This window comes from Myotis nattereri (assembly GCF_964212035.1).
Source record: "Myotis nattereri genome assembly, chromosome: 21".
Taxonomy (NCBI): Eukaryota; Metazoa; Chordata; class Mammalia; order Chiroptera; family Vespertilionidae; genus Myotis; species Myotis nattereri.
Window position 1 is genome coordinate 13680509 of NC_138097.1, and position 22436 is coordinate 13702944.

General features: G+C 46.1%; 1 protein-coding gene across 1 annotated transcript in view; it reads right to left on the reverse strand.

Moving 5' to 3' along the window:
• The window catches only part of MCTP2 (multiple C2 and transmembrane domain containing 2), a 128455-nt gene that overhangs the window by 63509 nt on the left and 42510 nt on the right, over positions 1 to 22436 (reverse strand). Inside the window, exons 8-10 of the mRNA XM_081114885.1 lie at positions 18440 to 18475; positions 8229 to 8393; positions 5104 to 5234 (exon numbers count right to left, since the gene is read on the reverse strand). Coding sequence (XP_080971011.1) covers positions 5104 to 5234; positions 8229 to 8393; positions 18440 to 18475 — 332 coding nt within the window. The remainder of the gene's footprint in view (positions 1 to 5103; positions 5235 to 8228; positions 8394 to 18439; positions 18476 to 22436) is intronic.

Sequence of the window (22436 nt, forward strand, 5' to 3'; positions counted from 1 at the left end):
CTACGGGGCCTGGGTTTCCTGGGCAGGGAAGGTCGAGAGGGCTCCTCTGGCTTAGAACATTCACTCCTAGCCCAACACCCTCAAAAATGAAGGAGAGGAGCCCGGCCAGTGTGGCTCAGTGGTTGAGCGTCGACCCATGAACCAGGAGGTCACTGTTCGATTCCCGGTCAGGGCACATGCCCGGGTTGCAGGCTCGATCCCCAGTAAGGGGCATGCAGGAGGCAGCCAGCTGATCAGTGATTCTCTCTCATCAATGATGTTTCTATCTCTTTCTCCCTCTCCTTTCCTCTCTGAAATCAATAAAAAAAAAATTTTTTTAAATAAATAAAGTACAGGAGAGGAACGGTAAGGAATGGAATGGCAGCTGGAAAAGAGGAGTCAGATCCTTGCCCAATAAGGTCTGCAGAAAGACAATGAGGTCAAGAATTAGGGAGAGCCCTGTCTGCGTGGTTCAGTGGTTGAGCATCGACCTTTGATACAGGAGGTCATGGTTGGTTTGATTCCCGGTCAGGGCACATGCCCAGGTTGCAGGCTCGATCCCCAGTGTGGGACGTGCAGGGGGCAGCCAATCCATGATTCTCTCATCACTGATGTTTCTCTCTCTCTCTCCCTCTCCCCTCCTCTCTGAAATCAATAAAAATATATTTTAAAAAAAACAGAATTAGGGAAACAGGACTTTACAAGTTCAAGTATCATGGCTCTATGGGGCGTTTCTGCACCGTGTCTTTTTCCAGCAGAGAATAAAGGATTCAAAAACAATTTAGAAAAGACCAGAGATGCGTAAGTGGCAGAGGGTGAATGAAAAAAACATTTTTTTCCGGCTGAACGCCGGCGGGCGGGCGGGCGCGTTTTTATTCGCACCGATGTGTTAAGGTGCTTTCCTCACAGGCGGGTTCCACGGGGCTTCCCCGGGCGGGTCTCTTTCTGGACAAATGGAGCATGAAGTGCTGCTGATGGATGCCACTTCAGCCGCGCGGCTCGCGAAGGCTGGCCCCATCTGCTATAAATTGCGTGTTTTCCGTCTCTTCACAGCCCATGTTCTGGGCTGTTGAAAACCTCAAGCACATTTAAATGCGGAAGCAAACACCACGAAGGGGGGCTGAGTGCTGCGCGCTTATTTGCTTTAACACTGAGAACTCTGGGTTTGCCTGGACCACAACCTGCTTTGCTGATGCTTAGAAGGGCTGCGGGGTGGGGGTGAGGGTGGGGGTGGAGGCAGGAGGGAGGGAGGGAGTGACCTGTTTGGAGTCCCAGGGGTCCTCAAACTTTTTAAACAGGTGGCCAGTTCACTGTCCCTCAGACTGTTGGAGGGCCGGACTATAGTTTTTAAAAAAAAAAACCTATGAACAAATTCCTATGCACACTGCACATACCTTATTTTGAAGTAAAAAGACAAAACGGGAACAAATACAATATTTGTATTTGCATGTGGCCCGCGGGCCGTAGTTTGAGGACCCCTGGTTTGGACAATCATTCAGAGTATGCTGCATTCAGATCTTAGAATATTTAGTCAATAACAGCTCCAGGCCTGGCCAGTGTGGCTCAGTGGTTAAGTGAAGACCCATGAATCAGGAGGTCATGGTGCAATTCCAAGTCAGGGCACATGCCCGGGTTGTGGGCTCGGTCTCCAGTAGGGGGTGTGCAGGAGGCAGCTGATCAGTGATTCTCATCATTGATGTTTCTCTCTCTCTCTCTCTCTCTCTCTCTCTCTCTCTCTCTCTCTCCCTCCCTCCCTCCCTCCCTCCCTCTCCCTTACTCTCTGAAATCAATTAAAATACACACACACACATATATATATATATAGAAAGGAATATAGGCCCCTCCCATATTGAAAAGCCCATGGTTTTATTCATCTAAAGAAAACAAGGCTAAATCACTTATTTTTTCCTTAGCAGCAGGCATATATTAAAGCTATGCTCTGCGGCCCACAGCCAGTTAATGTGCTGAGATAGCATTGTTTCTGACCTCCTGCGCACGCCTTTCTCCATTAATCCCACCGCATTTTATTGTTTTAATTCCACACATAATTTTACCGTATCCGTCAGCCCAGCCTGCTCAAGTGTCCCTTGCCATGATAGCTTTTAACCTCTCGCTCATTACCATAATTCTATGTTTTATATTTCAGGCTGGCCAGCTTTTAACTTAAATGCACGGGGCAGGAAAGAGTGCTGTAGTTTTCAAAGCTGTAAATCTCAGAGGCTAAGGAAGGTGGGGGGGGTGGGGGGGGGCGGTGAACAGGAGGAAAACGGGGAGCGTGTCAAGCGTGGCTGTAAAAGCAGGTCGACGACATGGGTGCCATTTGTCCAGGGAAATATTCCATCCCTGGTTCTCCACTGATAAACCGGTGGAATGTCAGGGCCCCGTCGAAGTCACCCTGGGGGACCCGGAGGCAGCTGGGGCTCCAGCATCCTCCTTCTTGAGTTGCCCAAGCAAAAGAAAGTCTAGAAGATTCCATAACGTTCATCTCTACAATCGCCTTGAAATGTAAAATACGCGTCAAGAACACGATTATTTTGAACAATTGGTAGCAGTTTAAAATGGGAGAGTCTACAATCTATATTCTTGCCCGTTTTGTTTAAAAGTTGGAGCAGGTTAGACTGGCCGGTGTTACTCAGGGGTTGAGCGTCGACCTATGAAGCAGGAGGTCATGGTTCGATTCCCGGTCCAGGGCATAGGTCAAGGTCAAGGGCATACACCTGGGGGACGGTTAGGGTGCATGAAAGAGGCAGCCAACTGATGTGTCTCTTTCACATTGATGTTTTTCTCTCTTTCTCCTCCTTCCCCTCCTTTCCACTCTCTCTAAAAATCAAAGGGAAAACATATCCTCAGCTGAGGATTTTTATAAAATATATATTTTTATTGATTTCAGAGAAGAAGGGAGACGAGAAGAGAGATAGAAACATCAGTGATGAGAGAGAATCATTGATCAGCTGCCTCCTGCAAGCCCCCCATTAGGGATCAAGCCCACAACCTGGGCATGTGCCCTTGACGGGAATCGAACCTGGGACCCTCCAGTCCGCAGGCTGACGCTCTATACACTGAGCCAGACCAACTAAGGCAGGTGAGGATTTTTATTAAAAAAAAAAAAAAAAAGCAACAGAGAGTGCTCAGGAGACCGTTATGACTGACTCTCACTGTCAAAGGGACTCCTGATGCGAAAAGGTGTTTCCCAACATTTGGGAGGTCAGATAACTGAGCCCTGAAATGCCAACAACAAAGAAAAGAAAATGGAAAAAAAATAAGTGAAAAATGTAAACTAAAAAACTGTAAGGAGCGTGTGCGTGGTATGTACACGCTCACCCCATCTCCCCGCTAACTCTGAGGATCCGTCTGCCTTTCAGGGTACGTCTCACCCCACTCCCACTCGGAGGTTCGCTGCAGCGAACGCCCTGTAACCGGCTCCCGAGAGATACTTTTGTGATCTCTTTGCGGGAGAGGAAAAAGGAAAAAGATACAAAAAAAAAAAAATCCTTTAAAATCCATAAAAAGAAAGGACAGAACGGCCACTAGGCCAGGCACACAAACAAGAAACAGCCGAAGCCATAAATAAACACCCGGGTGACAACACACGGCCTGAAAGGGACATCGGAAAGGAGCGTTTCTGTCCGAAGACACCTCACACTCACGGGGAAAGCACTTCCTGTGACGAGGGGCAGCCGAGACGGCACAATGCACGGGGCGGGCGGAGGGTGTTGCTCTTTGTACCGACACAGCAGGCCGGCCGTTCATCACTGAGGGCCACGTTCCCACCACTCGGAGGACAGGTCGGGACACAGAGTGCTCTGCGGCTCACTGACGTAGCGGATCCCTGCCCGGGGCTAGCACAGCGTTTCTGATCCCCCCCGTGGACGGGTGTTGGCAGGGCACGGGCATGTCACAACGGTGCCCAGGGTCAGGGTGATGACAAGTGTCTGAGGTGTCAGTCACCCCGAGTAGGTGAAGGACAGGGAGAAGGGGCCAGACTAGAAATCGGACCCACAATATCCTGAGAGTGTGGCAGGACCTACTTTCTTCTGTTTTGATCAATACTACATGGCATTGCCCAGCCGCGTGGCTCGGTGTTTGAGCGTTGACCTATGAACCAGGAGGTCACGGTTGGTGTGATTTCCCGGTCAGGGCACATGCTCCAGTAGGGGGGGGGTCTCGATCCCCAGTAAGGGGAGTGCAGGAAGCAGCTGATCAATGATTCTCTCTCATCATTGATGTTTCTATCTCTCTCTCCTTCTCTTTTCTTCTCTGAAATCAATAAAAATATTTTAAATAAATAAATAAATGGCATAGGATTGCATAAAACTAACACTACCTTGTTCAATTCGAAACATATATAGATGTAATGTATATGACAACTAGAGGCCCAGTGAATGAAATTTGTGCACAGGTAGGGTCCCTAGGCCTGGCTGGTGATCAGGGCTGATTGGGGCCTTCTGGCTGCCGGCTGGGGCCTCCCTTCCCCAGCTGCCAACTGCTGGCCAGGACCTTCCTTCGTTCCACACCATCCCCTGGTGGTCAGGGCATGTCATAGCAAGCAATCAGTCCCCCAGTCAAACTCCCATGGAGATAATTTGCATATTAGGCTTTTATATATAGAGATAGGACAAAGGATGGGAAAGAAATGGAGATAGATTGACATTTCTTTTTAAAAAAAAATATATATTTTATTGTATTTTTACAGAGAGGAAGGGATAGGAATAGAGAGTTAGAAACATCGATGAGAGAGAAACATCGATCAGCTGCCTCCTGTACACCCCCTACTGGGGATGTGCCTGCAACCAAGGTACATGCCCTTGGCCAGAATCGAACCTGGGACCCTTCAGGCTGCAGGCTGAAGCTCTATCCACTGAGCCAAACCGGCTAGGGCTAGATTGACATTTCTAATCTCTTTCTCTCCCTTCCTCTCTGAAATCAATAAAAAAAATTTTTAAAAAATACTAAATGCCACTGACCAATAAATAAATAAAAACTGCCCCCAGGGGAGGTTCCAGTGTACTTCTGGCTCCCTGGGGTGGGCAGGTGCGGTCTGACCCCAAGCCCAACAGACAAAGACCAGCCTCGTGCCGAAGGCGCGGCGCACGCTCCCACCACGAGAAAGCAGAGCGGACTCACGTGCCCAGTCGCTCCTCGTGCTTTTTGCCGTCCTTTCCCCAGACCTCAATGTCCAAGATGCCCATCCTGTCAGAGAAGTAGTGAAAGTCAAACTCTTCCCGCCACTGCGGATGTGCACTCTTACACAGTGTCTAGAAAACATGCGGTTACAACGTTTATTGTCTTCGCACTGCCATGCGTCGCCACAGCAGCTACACATTTCAATTCATCGTTCTAAACGGCAGGGGCAGGAGCTCGGGGTGACGTGCCTGTCTGTCCCTTTCCAACTGAAACTTTTCCCCTTTGGGGAAGGAAAGGGACTTGGAGGTGTTGGGGAATTGGCAAAAAACATCACCACTCTTTTAGCCGACCCCCAGATGCAATAGTGGATCCCACCAAGTTAGAAAGAATAGTTACCCCACGAGAAACCATAACTTTTATATATATACTAGAGGCCCGGTGCATGGATTCGTGCACCGGTGGGTCCCTCAGCCTGGCCTGTGGGAATCGGGCCAAAACCAGCTCTCCGACATCCCCTCGAGGGGTCCCAGGTTGAGAGAGGGAGGTTCTTGGGTGATGCACCCTGGAATCGGGCTCCCTCCTCTCTAGTTCCTAGTGCATCACCAGAGAACTGCAGCTGCCAAGTCACCGAATTTCGGCAGCTTCTGCGCTGAGCGTCTGCCCCCTGGTGGTCACTGCGTCTCATAGCTACCAGTCGGATGGTCGCTTACACTTTTATATATACAGATATATACATGTATATGACATATCTCAATGGATGTTTTACAGCTGTCCAGTGTTACAGGAAATATATTCATTGGTTCATGAAATCATTTTATTGGCACATCCATTCAGCACTGGCTTAAGAACCATATAAGTGAACAGTCTGGGGTCCTGATTACTATCTGTCAGGTGCATTTCACAAGAAACCCATGAGTTCAGTCATTCATCGCTGCCTATTTTTTTAAATCCCAGGTTGCTGACTCCAGTCCCTAGAACAGTGGTTCTCAACCTTCTGGCCCTTTAAGTACAGTTCCTCATGTTGTGACCCAACCATCAAATTATTTTCGTGGCTACTTCATCAGTGTCATGTTGCTCCTGTGATGAATCGTCATGTAAATATCTGATCTGCAGGATGGTCTTAGGCGACCCCTGTGAAAGGGTCGTTGGACCGCCCAAGGGGTCGCGACCCACAGGTTGAGAACCACTGCCCTAGAGGGAGAGAGAGAGACTACCAAACCCCACTGCCGCCACATTTGAATATGAACGAGGGTGGTTTGAAAATTCCGCAGCATTTCTGTGTTTTCCGAGCAGGACTCCAATCGGCCCGAGTGTTTGAATCCCTGGCAGGGTTTATCTCTTCTGTTTCATTTACATAGAGATTCAATTTGTGGCTTAAAAAGTGGGCAGCAATGCTGGTCCCTGAGTACCAGCCTCAACGAAGGGCACAGCATCCACCATTAAATCTTAGTGCCCGCTAGTACCGCATGGGCCAACAGGGACCAGCCAGCCCTGCCTGTAGCCAGCATCACATCACGTAACATCACTTAAGCTGGTGGTCACACTGGACTTAATAGGCCAGGTCACAGAATTTAGCAACCACGAAGGAAAAAAAAAAAAAAAGAAACTATTAGACCACAAATTAAATGCAATATCCCCCAAGAGGGGACAGAGCAGATATCGGACTAATTCTCCACTTCACCTTAGCTCCAAAGGGATAAGTGTGCCTCATGATGAATAATTTTTCTATAAATCCTTCGCCCGGCCCCGGCAGGCTAAAGGGATCTTAGCCAGAGATGTGGTTACCCTGGATACAGTCTCTGGGAGGTACGGCCTCGGACTACCTGGCGAGTAACACCTGCCTATTTCTGCCGGAACAAGCCCTCGATTTTTCACATTTTTTTTTATGAACTGATTTGTCAGCGTGAGCTTCGATTCTCTAGTCCTTGTCCTGGTGGAAATGACGCTTCATGTTTGATTTTGCGCTGAAATTTGTTCAGCAGAGACAAACTCTTGGCTACTAAAGCATTTGCCAACGTGTCTGTGTCTGTTATGCCTGCTCCACGCGGCAGAGGCCGATCTGCAAATATCCTGTTTTTGAAAACCTTCCCCTGATGTTTTTTTTTATGATGTGGCTTTTGGCAAGGGGCTAAACTTTCAAGGACCCCGCTTCCCTCCATCCATAAAACATAGAACAGACTCCTGTCTGACACTTATGTAAAACTAATTAATTACCATGGTTTGGAGACTACGGTTTTTGAAATAGAAACCACACCAAATTAGTAAGATTAAAAATTAAATGGAATTTGGATCAACAGAATCAGATGACTGGCTTGGAAAGGCAGCTAAAAATGCCAGGATTTTTGTTCATAACAAATCACTTTTAATACGTTAGATAGTTTGGTGTTTTTTTAATCATAGCAAAAAAACACACAAAAAAACCAAAACAACCCCCCCCCCATCCCAGCAGCACTCAAAGTCTATTTTTGCTGTAAAAACTAACAAGAAAGAGAAAGAAAATTGTATATAATTTTGAAAATACTTTTAGTTATTGCAAAACTGTAACCCAAGTATAACATATATTACTCGTTTATTTGAAAGTGTTTCTTTCCTTTTCCCGCATCCTATGAAACACGGTTTTTGCTTATTTTCAAAACACAATAAATCATGCATTCAAAAGTATTATTTAATGAGCTTTCTGCAGCTCTAGTTACTGGATGGAACTAAACTCAGCAAATACTCCTACTAATTGCCTGCATCCGTACTGTTATTTTGCTTTCTGGAATAATCCAAACATAGTCAAGACGCAGCGGTTCTCAACCAGTGGGTCGCAACCCCTCTGGCGGTCGAGCGACCCTTTCCCAGGGGTCGCCTAAGACCATCCTGCATATCAGATATTTACATGACGATTCATCACAGGAGCAACATGACAGTGATGAAGTAGCCACGGGAATAATTTTATGGTTGGGTCACAACATGAGGAACTGTATTTAAAGGAACAGAAGGTTGAGAACCACTGGTCAAGAGGGTTAAAAAGAAATGACTTCTATTCTTGTAGACATGGAGCGTGGGGAAACCATTTTTTTCCAAAAGAAAGAAAAAATATTTTTGAAGATGTTGTTCTCCTTCAGGAACGGCCAACTCACCTTGCTTTTGTACCTCTGATCCCCCAGTTTTAACAGGACAAACATCTCTGCCATATTTCCCACCGAGACGTTCTTTCCTTCCAGCAACGCGATGCTTATGATCCCGTTCCAGAGCTGGTTCTTCCTCAAGGCCTCTGAGAGCCGGAGGTTGCGGATCAACGAGGACTAGAGCAGAAAGCGAAGGGGAGAGATGAGCTCGCTGGTCATTCCTGAGTGCGACGCTGGCCATCACAGGCGTTCCCGCTGTCAATATTCGATGACAGGGAGCACGCCTGCCCGGAGAAAGGGCTGTTACTCCTCACTGGCTGTGCAAACCTGCAGTCACAGTTACGGGATCTCTTTCTCCAGCCCTGGGCTCGTAGCGAGACAGGGAGAGATGACACTGGCTTTTGGCACTGGCCTGTCCTCCGACCCAGTTCTTGGGTAGGCATTCTTCACCTGGGCCTTTGGCTATTTTAACAACAGGAAGGGAAGAGAGGCATTCTGGGAAACAGAGGTATGAGAACAAGGCATTGCTTTGCAGGGAAATGAAGTATCTATGGGCATTCAGAAATAGTGGTGTGTGTGTTTTTTAAATATATATATATATTTCAGAGAACAAAAGAGAAGGAGAGAGAAAGAGAAACATCAAGGATGAGAATCATTGATCGGCTGCCTCCTGCACGCCCCCTACTGGGGATCGAGCCCGCAACCGGGGCATGTGCCCTGAAAGGGAACAGAACCATGACCTCCTGGTTCCTAGGTTGTTGCTCAACCACTGAGCCACACCAGCCTAGCAGAAATAGTGGTTGCAAATTTATCCTTCGCACTTGAATCTGTCCCCACTCCCCTTTGTTCCTTGGGCGACTACTAAAGAACTCATGCCCTTGCGAGATTCCTAACTCCAGACAGAGCCTGGGATTGGCCAGCCAGATGAGCTTTGCAGAAGGGGGGTGGGGGAGGGAGAGGAAATAATGTATAGAGGACTTAGCACAGGGCCTGGAACCCAGGACAGTTCAGTGACTATTAGCTTATTTTGTTTCTCTTCTAAATGATGTTACTCATGCCCACTCATACATACCTTAAACCAAATGTAGAAAAAGGGCAAACATCCCCTACTAGTAAATTATCAAGTGGACAAGCACACTTTAATTCCCATTATGTGAGTTTCCAAACATATACAAAGCTGGAACGGTATATGAAATCTCCACGGATCTATTCACCAGAGTCAACGATTTGCCAATCTTATTTCATCTATCCCTTCACTACTCACTTCTGGCTGAAATACTGGAGAGCAAATTCCACATTTGTGGGGTTTTTTTGTTTTTGCTTTTTTTGTTTTAAATATATTTGTATTGATTTCAGAGAGGGAGAGGGAGAGAGATAGAAACATCCATGACGAGAGAGAATCATAGATGGGCTGCCTCCTGCACGCCCCCTAGTGGGGATCGAGCCCGCAACCCGGGCATGTGCCCTTGACCGGACTCCATCCTGGGACCCTTCAGTCTGCAGGCTGATGCTCTATCCACTGGGAAACACCAGCTAGGGCCCACGTTTGCTTATCTATAAGCACGATGCTCACAAAAGCAGGCATAATTCCCTTCATATCCTTAAGTACCCAGAGCCTCTTTACATTCCCTGACGGTCTCAACCATGTCTTTTTTTTGCGGTGAGTTGGTCTGGGTGCGAATCCCAACGCGACCCACAGACTGCATTCAGTTGGCGGAGTTCATTGATGCTCTCCGCTCAATAAATGAAGTGGCGCAGGCACACACGGCTTTCTCTGAAGGAGAAATAAATGGACTGAGGAATGTAAATGGCGCCGAGTATCATAGGAAAGCAATGAATTTCTAACGCTATATAGATTCATCCTGTCACCAGCTCCATAGATCTTCCAGGTCGTTTAGACACCGATTTGCTGGGACACCAGTTCGTCACAATTTATCACAACAAATGGTACGTCAGGGCCGTATTAATTACAGACCGGCTTACCTCATCCGGCACAGGTCGCTCTGCCACTCCGAATAAAGGATGCAACGAGGCCACACCAAGCATTCGGCTGATCGTTTTATAACCTCCTTAAGCACTGAGAGAATCTATTCTCCCAACTTCATGTCCATATCGCTGCTCTCATAAAATGCACACACATGCGTACACACACATGTACACACACACACACACGCATGGCTTTTGGAGGTGCTGAGACAGAGAAGGGAGGGCAGACAAGAAAAGAATTAATTTTAAAGAGAAGAAAAATCCGTCCCCACTAGAGAACATAAACCTTCTTTGGTAACTTCTACCTGCCCTTGGGTTGTGGATCGAACATACTCAGAATGAAAGTTGATAAAATAGCTAAAAGCTAAGTTGATAAAATAGTTGAAAGCTAAGCATATTTTTAAAAAAATATGTTTTTATTGATTTCAGAGAGGAATGGAGAGAGGGAGAGAGAGACAGAAACATCAGTGATGAGAGAGAATCATTGATCAGCTGCCTCCTGCTCACCCCCTACTGGGGATCAGCCCGCAACCAGGCATGTGCCCTTGACCAGAATCGAACCCAGGACCCTTCCGTCCACAGACCGATGCTCTACCCACTGAGCCAAACAGGCTAGGGCAGCAATTTTCTCCTTGTTAAGAGCCACAAACACCATCACAATCTCTAGACAGACAGGCAGACACGTATATAAACATCTAAGTGTATGTGTTTCTACACCTATAGGTGTCCGTACAGATGTAGCGGCACTGAATACATGTTAGAGCTTATTAAGCACGCGGGCTGCAGGCTTCTCCCTTTACAAAGGAAATGGGACTGTGATTCATCCACCCCGCTGCCATTTCCTGTTTTGCGTGTGTTTTTCTTCTGAAACTTTGACTTGCCAACCAGCACGCTAATGCATGAGCTGTCCTGTGACCATGCTTCAAAGCCCCGACAGATAGATTCCTCCCTAAACACTGAAGCGATTTCAAAACCCTTTTTATAAAGAAGGGAGGCATGTCCACCCGAGATCAAAGGGCATCCCTACAGTCTGGCAACCGCCTAAGAAAAATGGCCGTGCTCCCATGAAATATGCCCTTAAAATAATTCCGGGGCTTGGTATGTCCTAGTTTCAAATGGGTTGTTTATCTTGGACGGGCTTCTATCTAACTTGTCCAGAAAGCAGTCCCACTTAGCTCGATGAGCTCTGTGAAAAGGGGATCCACAGCCGGTCGTCAAGGGGGCCCCGGAGAGAGGTTCCATCTGGCAGGACAGCCTGGGAGGGCGCGGAGCAGGCCTCCAGCGGGCGCGGCTTGGCTGGGGCTCCCGGGCCGGCCCGGCCGCGGACACCCGCTGCATTACAGCGTAACATCTGGATGATTGCTCGCCGCGTCCCTGGGAAGTATCCGCTTTCCATCAAAGCCTTTATCTCTCTCTCGGTCGGACTTTGAACATTTCGGTCTGTAACGCAGTCGTGTTGGATGTGACAGGCTCGCCCTGTGCTGTCCAAGATTTTTTTTTTTTTCCTTCCCCTCTTACTAAAGGCAGGCTAGGAAAAGAGCCGTATGCATTGCACAGCTCAGAGAGAGAGAGGAGCATAAAACCTTGCCCCAGCCGGTGTGGCTCAGTGGATAGCGCGTCGGCCTGCAGACCAAAGGGTCCCGGGTTTGAGTCCGGGCAAGGGCAGGTACCTCGGTTGCAGGCTCCTCCCCAGCCCAGGCCCTGGTGGACAAGGTTTGTACAGGAGGCAACCAATCGATGTGTTTCTCGTACAATGATATTTCTCTGACTTTCCCTCTCTCTTCCACTCTCCCTAAAAATCAATGGAAAAACATCATCGGGTGAGGAACTAAAAAAATCACACCTTTATTCTGTGTATTTCACTCTAAATACTCCTGCCCACTCTAAGGTTATCTATAATAATAAAAGCGTAATATGCTACTTAGACCGGCCGGAAGCCAGGGCTGTGAGGGCCGAGCCCCTTGCATGAATTTCATGCATCGGGGCCTCTCGTGTCTAAATAAAGTTTCATCTGCTCCCAACGCATTCTGGGATATGTGCACGGGCTTAAAGTTTCTTAATTAATTGAACATTTCTCTTCCACCCTGGAGAGCTGGGATGAAGCTTAGAGCCGTCCGGCCATCCCGTGTGAGCCGCGGGGCAGAGCCCGGCTCGCCGATGCCTTTGTGGTCTTCAAACGCCCTCTCTCCCTCCCCACGATAAATAGACTCCTCTGCACTCACTCTGTTAGCTCAAGGGCTCAGGTTTGCACGGCGGGGCCGAGCCTGGGAGTGAAATTTGTCATCTTAATGCCGCCTGGAATGTGAAGGGAGAAAAGGAAATGACCCATCAAAGCAGAAGCCGGCCCCACCTGCGCCGAGACAAACACCCCGAGATACAGCAAAGTTTCTGGGTCCTGACCCTAATTTCTCAGCAGACAGAACGGGTAAAATATGGGGCATCGGGGTTTTGTTATGTTTCTCCTTCCTCCCCAAGGATCGGAACCTTTTACTATTTCTATGTTGATTCATTCATAGGTTCTCTCTCTCCCTCCACCCCCCTCCCCCCGTTGCCCCCACAAACCCACAGCATTCTTCCAGATAGTGACTTCCCTCTGAAACACACCCGTTATTACTGATGAAAACAAGGTGTGATATTTAACTTCGACATATACTGACATTCATTAAGAAACCAGCTTGGCCCTAGCCGGTGTTGTTCAGTGGATAGAGCGCTGGCCTGTGGACTGAAGGGTCCCGGGTTCGATTAATGTCAAGGGCACATGCCCGGGTTGCGGGCTAGATCCTCAGCAGGGGGCGTGCAGGAGGCAGTCCGTCTATGATTCTCTCTCATCACTGATGTTTCTATCTCTCTCTCCCTCTCCCTTCCTCTCTGAAATCAATAAAAATATGTATTTTTTTAAAAAAAAAAACGAATAAATGGCTCTTACCTGGAATGGATTGCTAGCAAAAGGACCTTGCCAAACTTGCCCCAGATTAAAACGATGTACCGAAGTGGATTACAGCTTGACCAATATCAAAGTAATCCTTTGGGTGTAATAAAATACCAAAAATGTTTTTTTTTTTAAAGATAAAAATTAAAGAGGGGCAGTGAGAAAAGAGTTTCACGAGATTTTGCTGGTAGGTGCCAAAGACTCGGTGGGTACGTTTTATATCATCTCACTCCTGGAAATATAAAAATGTGCTCCAATCTCGCCCATGCATCTTATGGTATGACGCTCATTATTTTGTCTACAGCGTTGTAAGAAAGCAAGCGGTCCATGAAAACAAATGCATGGAAAGATGAGCTTGGTAAGTAAAACGACAGGAAAGCAAGATTGCGGCTATGTCGGCACTATTTAGAAACGCTAAGAACCCTGGGTGTCTAAAAGGTTTCCCTGAAATATTTCTGTCGTGTAAAACTACTGCTCATTGTCAACAGCTTTTATAGCGTGACATGAGGAGAGCCATGCATGCAAGCAGAACACCGCCTACCCACAGTCCCTTATATCATCTGAAGAGGATCCTGTAGGCATAAATCCACCTAGAGCTACACACAAATCTGCGTAAGAATATGAAGAAAGCCTTTTAAATCCCCCACATGGACATGGACAGGAGATGAGATTTATATCTGCAGATGAAAACGCTAACACAGTCCCAAGGGTAGGAGCAGTCTGTATGTACAAAAAATATTAGCTCTGAAAGTTGGATATTCAGTTGACTATTTTGTTTAAGTATGAGGGAATATCATCGCTCAATTGTCACACTTAAAAATAAAAATTACGCCGAAACCGGTTTGGCTCAGCGGATAGAGCGTCGGCCTGCGGACTAAAAGGTCCCAGGTTCGATTCCGGTCAAGGACATGTACCTGGGTTGCGGGCACATCCCCAGTAGGGAGTGTGCAGGAGGCAGCCGATCGATGATTCTCTCTCATCACTGATGTTTCTCTCTCTCTCTCTCCCCTCTCCCTTCCTCTCTGAAATCAATTAAAAAAAAAAAGAAAAATGCCGGAAGCTAGGGCTTGGCCCCTCTAATTTGTACTGGGATCCAACAGGAAAAGAAAACTATTTCTGGTATTGAACGCGGAGGGCACACAACAGAGAGCCCTGTTTTCACAGCTGAAGGAGACGCTGAGGAGCCGAACAGAAATCAGAAAACCTGGGGGAAGCACAGTAGGGAGCGTCTACGACTCCGCGGCTGGGCCTGGGGCGGTGGCCTTTTCCTGTGACGGTCCGGACAGTCAGCATTTAGGCTTGTCGGCCACTAGGTCTCTGTCCCAAACACTCCACTGTATATGTTTTTTTATTGATTTCAAAGAGGAAGGGAGAAGGAGAGAGAGAGAGAAACATCCACGATGAGAGGGAATCATGGATCGCCTGCTTCCCGCATGCCCCCTACTGGGGATCGAGCCCGCAACCTGGGTATGTGTCCTTGACCAGAATCGAACTGTCACCTCCTGGTTCATAGGTCGATGTTCAACCACTGAGCCACACTGGCCAGGTGCTTGAGATGGTTTATACATCAATGTGCGCAGCTGTGGTCCAATACAGCTGTTACTTGGGAAAACAGACACAGGGCTGGGTTGGCCCGCAAGCTGACATTCTAATCCCCTTGGGCCATAGAGACCAAAAAAAAAAAAAAGTTAATACAAGGTTCAGGGTCTCCCGGCTGAAGCTGAAAACCAGCTGGTCTGGCTAATGGGAGATGCAAAACGCAGACACACCCGACCTCCCCCTCTCCCACCCTAGGATCCTGCCGATTCCTCCCACCGCACACAGCCAGCTGGAGGCCAGCTGACAGAGTCCCGGGAAACCCTATCTGCGGAGATCAGCCTCTGAAATCACAGAGGAACAGAGATAAAAGGATGTGAAGTCAAACAGGGCAAACGTGGACACCGCTAGTCAACTAATTTCATACAGAAAAATGTTAGACCAGGACGGGCACAGCTCTTACCATGGGATCGCTGACATATGACTGCATGAAAGGGTGTGGGTCGGAAGAGGGGCTAGGAAAGAATATACACTTATCTCGGTGCGAATTAACCGAAAGTAAAGGGAATGCGTAACTAAAGGGGTGCTGTACTCAGCCATCGTACCTGTACAGACTCAAATATCTCAAATGATAGCAGGCAGGTGTGTGTGTGTGTGTGTGTGTGTGTGTGTACGTGCGCGCAGATTTCTGAATACACTCAGTAATTCATCAATTCCATTTTTGCTTTTTTCCCATTAGACTCTTGCTGTAAAAGAAGTGACTGCTGTTCATTTTTTTTATCTCTATAACTTTTGCACACATTACGAAGAGAGAAGTGAGGTTTAGAAACAGATGGATTCACAGCGAAGATTATATGCAGCAAATATTCAAAAGGAGCCCTAACCGGTTTGGCTCAGTGGATAGAGCGTCGGCCTGTGGACTGAAGGGTCCCAGGTTCGATTCCGGTCAAGGGCATGTACCTTGGTTGTGGGCACATCCCCAGTAGAGGGTGTGCAGGAGGCAGCTGATCGATGTTTCTCTCTCATTGATGTTTCTAACTCTCTATCCCTCTCCCTTCCTCTCTGTAAAAAATCAATAAAATATGTTTTTTTAAAAAAATAAGTAATAATACAAGGATACATTCTATTTCATATACTCGCAACTGTAACCCTACTTTTGCCAACCCCTGTAGTTTAAAAATACCAAGAAAGGTTCATCAGGGTACCTTTTTTTTTCTTTTCTTTTTAATCCTCACCTGAGGATATTTTTTCCATTGATTTTTAGAAAGAATGGAAGGGAAGGGAGAGACAAAAGAGAGAGAAACATCGATTGGTTGCCTCCTGCACCGGCTGGGGATCGAGCCTGCCCTTGACCGGAATCAAACCCGGGACCCTTCCGTCTGCAGGCCGATGCCCTATCCACTGGGCCACACCGGCCGGGGCTCATCCGGGTATTCCAACAACTCTTACAGAGGAATCATCACAGCATCTCTAGACTTTCCCAGGGACTCATTTTCATGAGCCAAATGAGAAGCCCGTTGCACTCGCCTCTCCAAACTGCACAGGCCAAGTCGTCAAGAATCAACCGGCCAGTTGCAATTCGTCGCCAATCCTAGATCAACTGCATCTCAACTAAAGATCATAAGCAGCTTGCCGAGAGCTGTGTGCCTCTGAGGTTTTATGAAACACAGCTACGCGCTCTGGACATTTACGATGTCCCTGAGCCCAGGCCACTAAAGTCCAAATTCTAGATACTATCATGGAAGGGAGGAAAAAAAAACACCAAAAAAAACAAAAAAACAAAACCAGACAACAGCTCAGTGTGAAGACACAGCTCTGGAGCCGGGAAATAAATACTGCTCTCCGGGCCCCTGCGTGGCTCCCATATTTTTGATATCTTTATCCGGGCCGTCAACATTTTTTCTCTCCTCCTTCCTTGCTGGGCCCATTCTTCCATAACCTCTCCTGTCCTCCCCAGCTACACTATTCCCCAGGCTCACAATTTCTCTTCCCAGCCTTTATGTTCTCCCACAAACTGCCCGGGCTGGTCCGCGGGCCGGGGCTCCCTAACTACACATGGTTATTGATGTCCAGGCCCGTGTTTTAGTGCAGCACAGAATCAATAAACTGAGAAAATACTGCTTTGTCAGGCTTCGCCGGGGCATGCCGGGAACTTTTACTGCCTGGGATGGTTACAGCAACTCCTCAATGCGGGAGCGCCAGGGCCGGCCTCCCTTCTGCGGCCAGAAGTGAAGTTCTTCTCCCCTCTAGTGACTATAAAGGGAAAAGGCAAGAGCGAGGAGGGAGTTCTGAGACGCTTTCACATTATTTATTGGCCCTTCGTTTCGAACAGGGAGCCGGAGGCTTGGGCACCGAGGGAACTGGCAGGGGGACAACACACCTTATCATGGTTCTTTCTTAAAGGGCTCAACATGCACAGGGGATATGCTTTAGGAAGCATCGGGACCTGGGATGCCTTTGAATTTTATTTTACTGATTTTTTTAAAATATATTTGTATTGATTTCAGAGAGGAAGGGAGAGAGAGAGACAGACATCAAGGATGAGAGAGAATCATGGATCGGCTGCCGACTGCACGCCCCCTGGTGGGGATGGAGCCCGCAACCCGGGCAGGTGCCCTTGACCGCAATCGAACCCGGGACCCTTCCGTCTGCAGGCCGATGCTCTATCCACTGAGCCAAACCAGCTAGGGATCTTGTGAATTTTAAAAGGCAAGGTTTGTAAAGTGTGCCTGTCTTCCTAAATGACTAGGGCTGGTCAGGTTACAAATCTCTCCGTCGCTCTCTCTCTCTCTTTTCTCTCTCTCTCTCACACACACACACACACACTCTCTCTCTCTTATAAATTCACAAAGCCTTTGTCTCATTCTCCTTATTTTACACAGGAGGAAGCGGCTGAAACACAGTGAGGTCGGAAACCAGAGCTGGCATATGTATTTGTGCAGGTGTTTGTGTAAATAAATGCATATAAGTAACTGACACCTCCCCCGCCCCCCCCCCCCATGCACACATAAACCACCGCCATCCCCATGTGGGTTATTTCTCTTTAACAAAGCAGCCCGGCTGCTAAATGAAGTTTTAATTTTTAAAAATGTCTTGTTGGTTTCGTTTCACACTCATTTAGGCATGCAGTCACTTAAGTTGCGAGGTGCTAATTTCATAACCTGATAACTCAGAATGCATTTCTACCTCGGTACCGACACTTTTTTACACATTGGACAGCCGTGGACATAACAGCTTAAGTATAAACTAACCATGTAAAAAAAATCACCAGTACGGTATTAAAAGGAATACCTAAAGAATCTCACCAAAAAAGCAATAAGTGGTGTGTTGTTCCCCCACCCCCCCCCCCAGAAGTTATAAAACACGTAAAATCCTTTTAATTTATATTTTCCTTGTCCCTGTAACACCAAAGCTAATCTCTACCTAACGGTAAATAACTTCCTAAAAGACTCCATCTCGCTGCGCGACACCCCGAATAATCTAAGCTTAATGAGGTGGAACCTTCCAGCGTGGCCGGGACATATAAAATGTCACCACCAGAGCAAGGGGGCGTGAGTTCCCACATCTGGCTGTGCCCTGATTGAGTGAAATTTTAAAAGGGAGGTTGTGTCCTCCGGCCGAACAGCAGGGAGAGGAACAGAACCCGCTCCCTGGGAGGGGTCGGTGGTTATGACTCACGTGTGCGCTTGTGTTTGTCATGGAGGTGAACTCCTAACCCAAGGATGTAAATAACACATTAAAAAAAAAAACACAAAAAAACAGTGGTATTTACCTTGCCTCCGCTTATCCGCTTGCGATTCGACCAACGCTGAGGATGGCGTCCATTGAATGGTGAAGGAGGGCGAAAGGAAAGAGAGAAACAGAACCGTTAGCCACACAAAGATAGCATTCTACTAGCTAGAATAATGGTCAAGATGACATGGGAATGACGGACACTCCACCTTTGTCTGAGGTTACAGAGAAAACACGTGTGAGCAAGGAAACAGTTAGAAACAGAGAGAAATCACGTTATCTGTGAACGTTACACCATTTGTTCACAGTACTTTCAACAAGGAACGTCCAGGGTCATGGAAATCGTGCTCGGCCCGTACAAGTCCATTTACGCGTATGTTCTGCAACGCCTGAAAACAGTACAATTTCACCTCGAAAAGGCAGAGGTCTCCTACCTGAAATATTCAGGTGAGGTTACAAAAATATTTAAAGAAATTCAGGGACAATGGGAGTTCATGTGTAGGTTTCCAGAGTTTTAGGTACTAGAAAAATAATTCCATTTACCTCCACGGATTAAGTCTCAATTTAAAAAAAAAAAAAAAAATGGAGTCATTCCTACACAATGAAGAAAAATCGGCTAACACAGCTCTGAGGGAGAGAAGAAAAAATTTCTGAACAGCAAGGAATTTCTCCACCGGTCTGTTTGGCGCGCTCGTGGGTCCTGCTAAAACTAAGGTTGCTGGATTGCGTAGACAGTTAAAATTCTCTCCTAGCAAAATCCTCTCCATCACTGCCCAGGACTGTGGCTGGTTAGCCACCTAACTGGATGTTGATGTTCAAACTCGGATAAATTTGGGAGATTACAACTCAATTATGAGCCTAATGGAGCAGCCCACATTGATTACTATTGCTTAATTCTTTTTCGTATTATCCCAGTAACACAATGACATGTATTTCAACCCAAACATACATCAAAATTAATTACCATCTTAAAGGTACACAAGGCCATTTTGGGCCTTTTGACATATGATTCTTTTGATCTCTATAATGACCATAAAAGACATATAAAATGGATATGGATATAAGGGCAGAATGACTGTTACTGTCTGCTTACTACAATACGAAAGCTACCATATATAGAGTGCCTACCCCATGCCAAACTCTGCATCTGATCATCTCAATCTTCGCAATTTTGTAAAATAACCTTTTTTTTTTTAATCCCCATTTCACTCATGAGGAAATTGTCGCTGAGAGGCGTTGGGTTAGTCTGTGAATTTGACCTGCTCGCTTCATTCTCAACACTTGAAAATGTGGGAGCCGGGATTCAAACCCAGGGAGTCGGATGACAGAGGCTGTGATTCCAACTCCAATCCTATTTTTGCCAAGAAAAAGAGATACCAGGTTGGTCAGCTTTCCAGCCATTCACTGCCTTTCCTTCTCACTGTGCTCTGCCCACATACACAGCAATCCATGCCTAAGGGTCAATTCATAGACATTTTGCACAGGTTAAGGTTTTTGTCAGCTTGGTTCTACAGCAACAGCGACTGCCTCAATGATGACGGTAAGAAATATGGGTTCAACACTGAGAATTCAAACTGAAATCTCTCCGTCAGACTTTAAAGGAAAATGGAAATTTATAAACAAAAAAAATATTCCCTATCAATAAACCTCTGCTTTGGAGTTTTGTGTTATTATTCCCATTTAAAAACTTAATATAAGACTTAAATAGTAACTTAAACTCAATTTTAAAAAATCCTCAAAAGGGAAAACACTCCATGAAAATACCTCCCTAGGTTCATGGACCATGTGTAGAGTCATCATTCATCAAAAACATCCGCATCTTTGAAATTGAGGAGTCCCAATAAACAACTTCTTATTGGTGACACACTGAGCTAGAAGAACTGACTAAGGAAATTCAGAAACATCTGACTCAAAAATCAGTAAAACTATGTAAAATTGTCTGAGTTTCCCTATCAATTTGTTCAATAAATATTTATTATAGAGTATATTTTATTTTTTAAAAAAAATCCTCAGACATTTCCTTTTATATCCTAAAGGTCCCTGATAGGCACTTTGAGTCGAATAATTAACTACCCACAGCCCGGGGTAAATTGTTCCTTGCAGGGGTACACTTTGGTCAAGTACAGAAACAGAAAAATAAAACTACCAGTTGGAACGAATGAGAACAGGCAGGGTTTTTTCCCTGCGTTATAATGCCCGCATAAAACATACACAAAATAAGTATTTTGCACACTAGACCTCTGCCAGACAAGCAAAGAACAAAGAAAATGAGAAAAGTACGTGAGCGAGCACATATCCAGCCTGAAAATTTCTCAAAAACAGCAGGCGGGGCCCGGCCAGTGTGGCTCAGTGGTTGAGCGTCGACCTATGAACCAGGAGGTCACGGTTCGATTCCCGGTCAGGGCACAGGCCCGGGTGGCGGGCTCCATCCCCAGTGTGGGGTGTGCAGGAGGCAGCCGAACAGTGATTCTCTCTCATCACTGATGTCTCTCTCTCTCTCTCCCCCTCTCCCTTCCTCTCTGAAATCAATAAAAATATAATTTTTTAAAAAATTGGAGAGCCAAACCAAATAACATGACAAGTGTGGCTACTTTTAGGACTCTGAAAAGATATTTCTTGAGATGCTTTATATAAAAACAACAACAAAAACTCAAGCTGTATTGAATATTAATATCTCTGCGATTTGAAATAAATTTTAATTCTTTATTAGTTAAGGTATTACAAATGTGTCCTTACTGAAATAAAATTTTTAACTAAGGTAGCATTACTTTCGAACTCCAAACTTTGGCAATATTTAAATATATTGTAAGGGTCAATGTCACTGCTAAACATAATCTAATCTGTCACAGGAAAATTTACAAGGGGAATAAGTATGCAGCTAGTATGCTGCTTAAATATGCAAGTGTTTTCATGGGGAAATTATCCAACTTTACCAACACCCCACATACACATGTAAGAAATTATTGGAACATATCAGCTAGCAATTGCTCACCCACGTGGCAAACGATGCTGGCTCACATTCATGTATCTGAACCCAGCATCCAGCTCAAGTGACTGGTCGCCTTCTGCGCACAGTGACACTGACTCAAGTGCCAATACTGTCAAGACTAAGAGAAGCCACAGAAAATTCCTTCTTCGTGACGTTAGCTAGAAAAATAGATTCATTTTCAACAGCAACTTGAAGACATTTCCACATCCAAACGTCAGCGTTAAAGAGGCCTCAAGTTTGAACGCTGACACTTTTTTAAAAAAATCGATGGATTTTTTTTTTTCTCCGTCATTGTCCAGTAAATCCGCGTACGGTTTTGAATTAAAAATAGCAACTATTTAGCGGACCCTCTGGCATTTGAAAAGTCTCAGTGCTGCGTTCCTGCTTCCTGAAGCCGTTTTTCTCGGGTCACCAGTAAATCAGTCATGATTTTCATCGTGAAAATAAGTTACAACGACAAGCAAAGATGATGTCAAAATGAAGGATACTCTTGTCGCCCGACCCCAGTGACTCAATTCGAGAGGCATTAATGGAGGCCTAATTTATAAACAGGCCCGATTTGAAACACGCTCCATTTTCACACAGCTTCGTCCCTTTTCGAGGAGGTATTTCGGCTGGCTCCAAAAATATCTTTCGAATAAGTGACAACCAAAGATGCTTTTTATTCTTATATTAATTCTTGGAGTTTCGTTATATGCTCTAAATATAAAATAAGATTACTATTTGCATTCACATATGTGCTCAAAATGACAGAACCCCAGCCACAGCATCACAAAACCCAAAGCTATGTTGGTATTACAGGAATCTGCACCAGGTTGTGCATTAGCTGGAAATTTCTATACAACGGACCACAGAACATTAAAATCTCTATCCTCCCAAAAGTACTCTCCATAGAAAACTTGGTGGCTAAAAGCAACAGAAACGGAAATGCTTCAAATATCTACTATACTTGGTCGCCTTAATAATGTACAACGCAGTAATTAAATCCTGGAAACTGCTTTTCGTAACTGAACAATACCCAAGTTCTCTAGGACCTAAGGAGATGGTA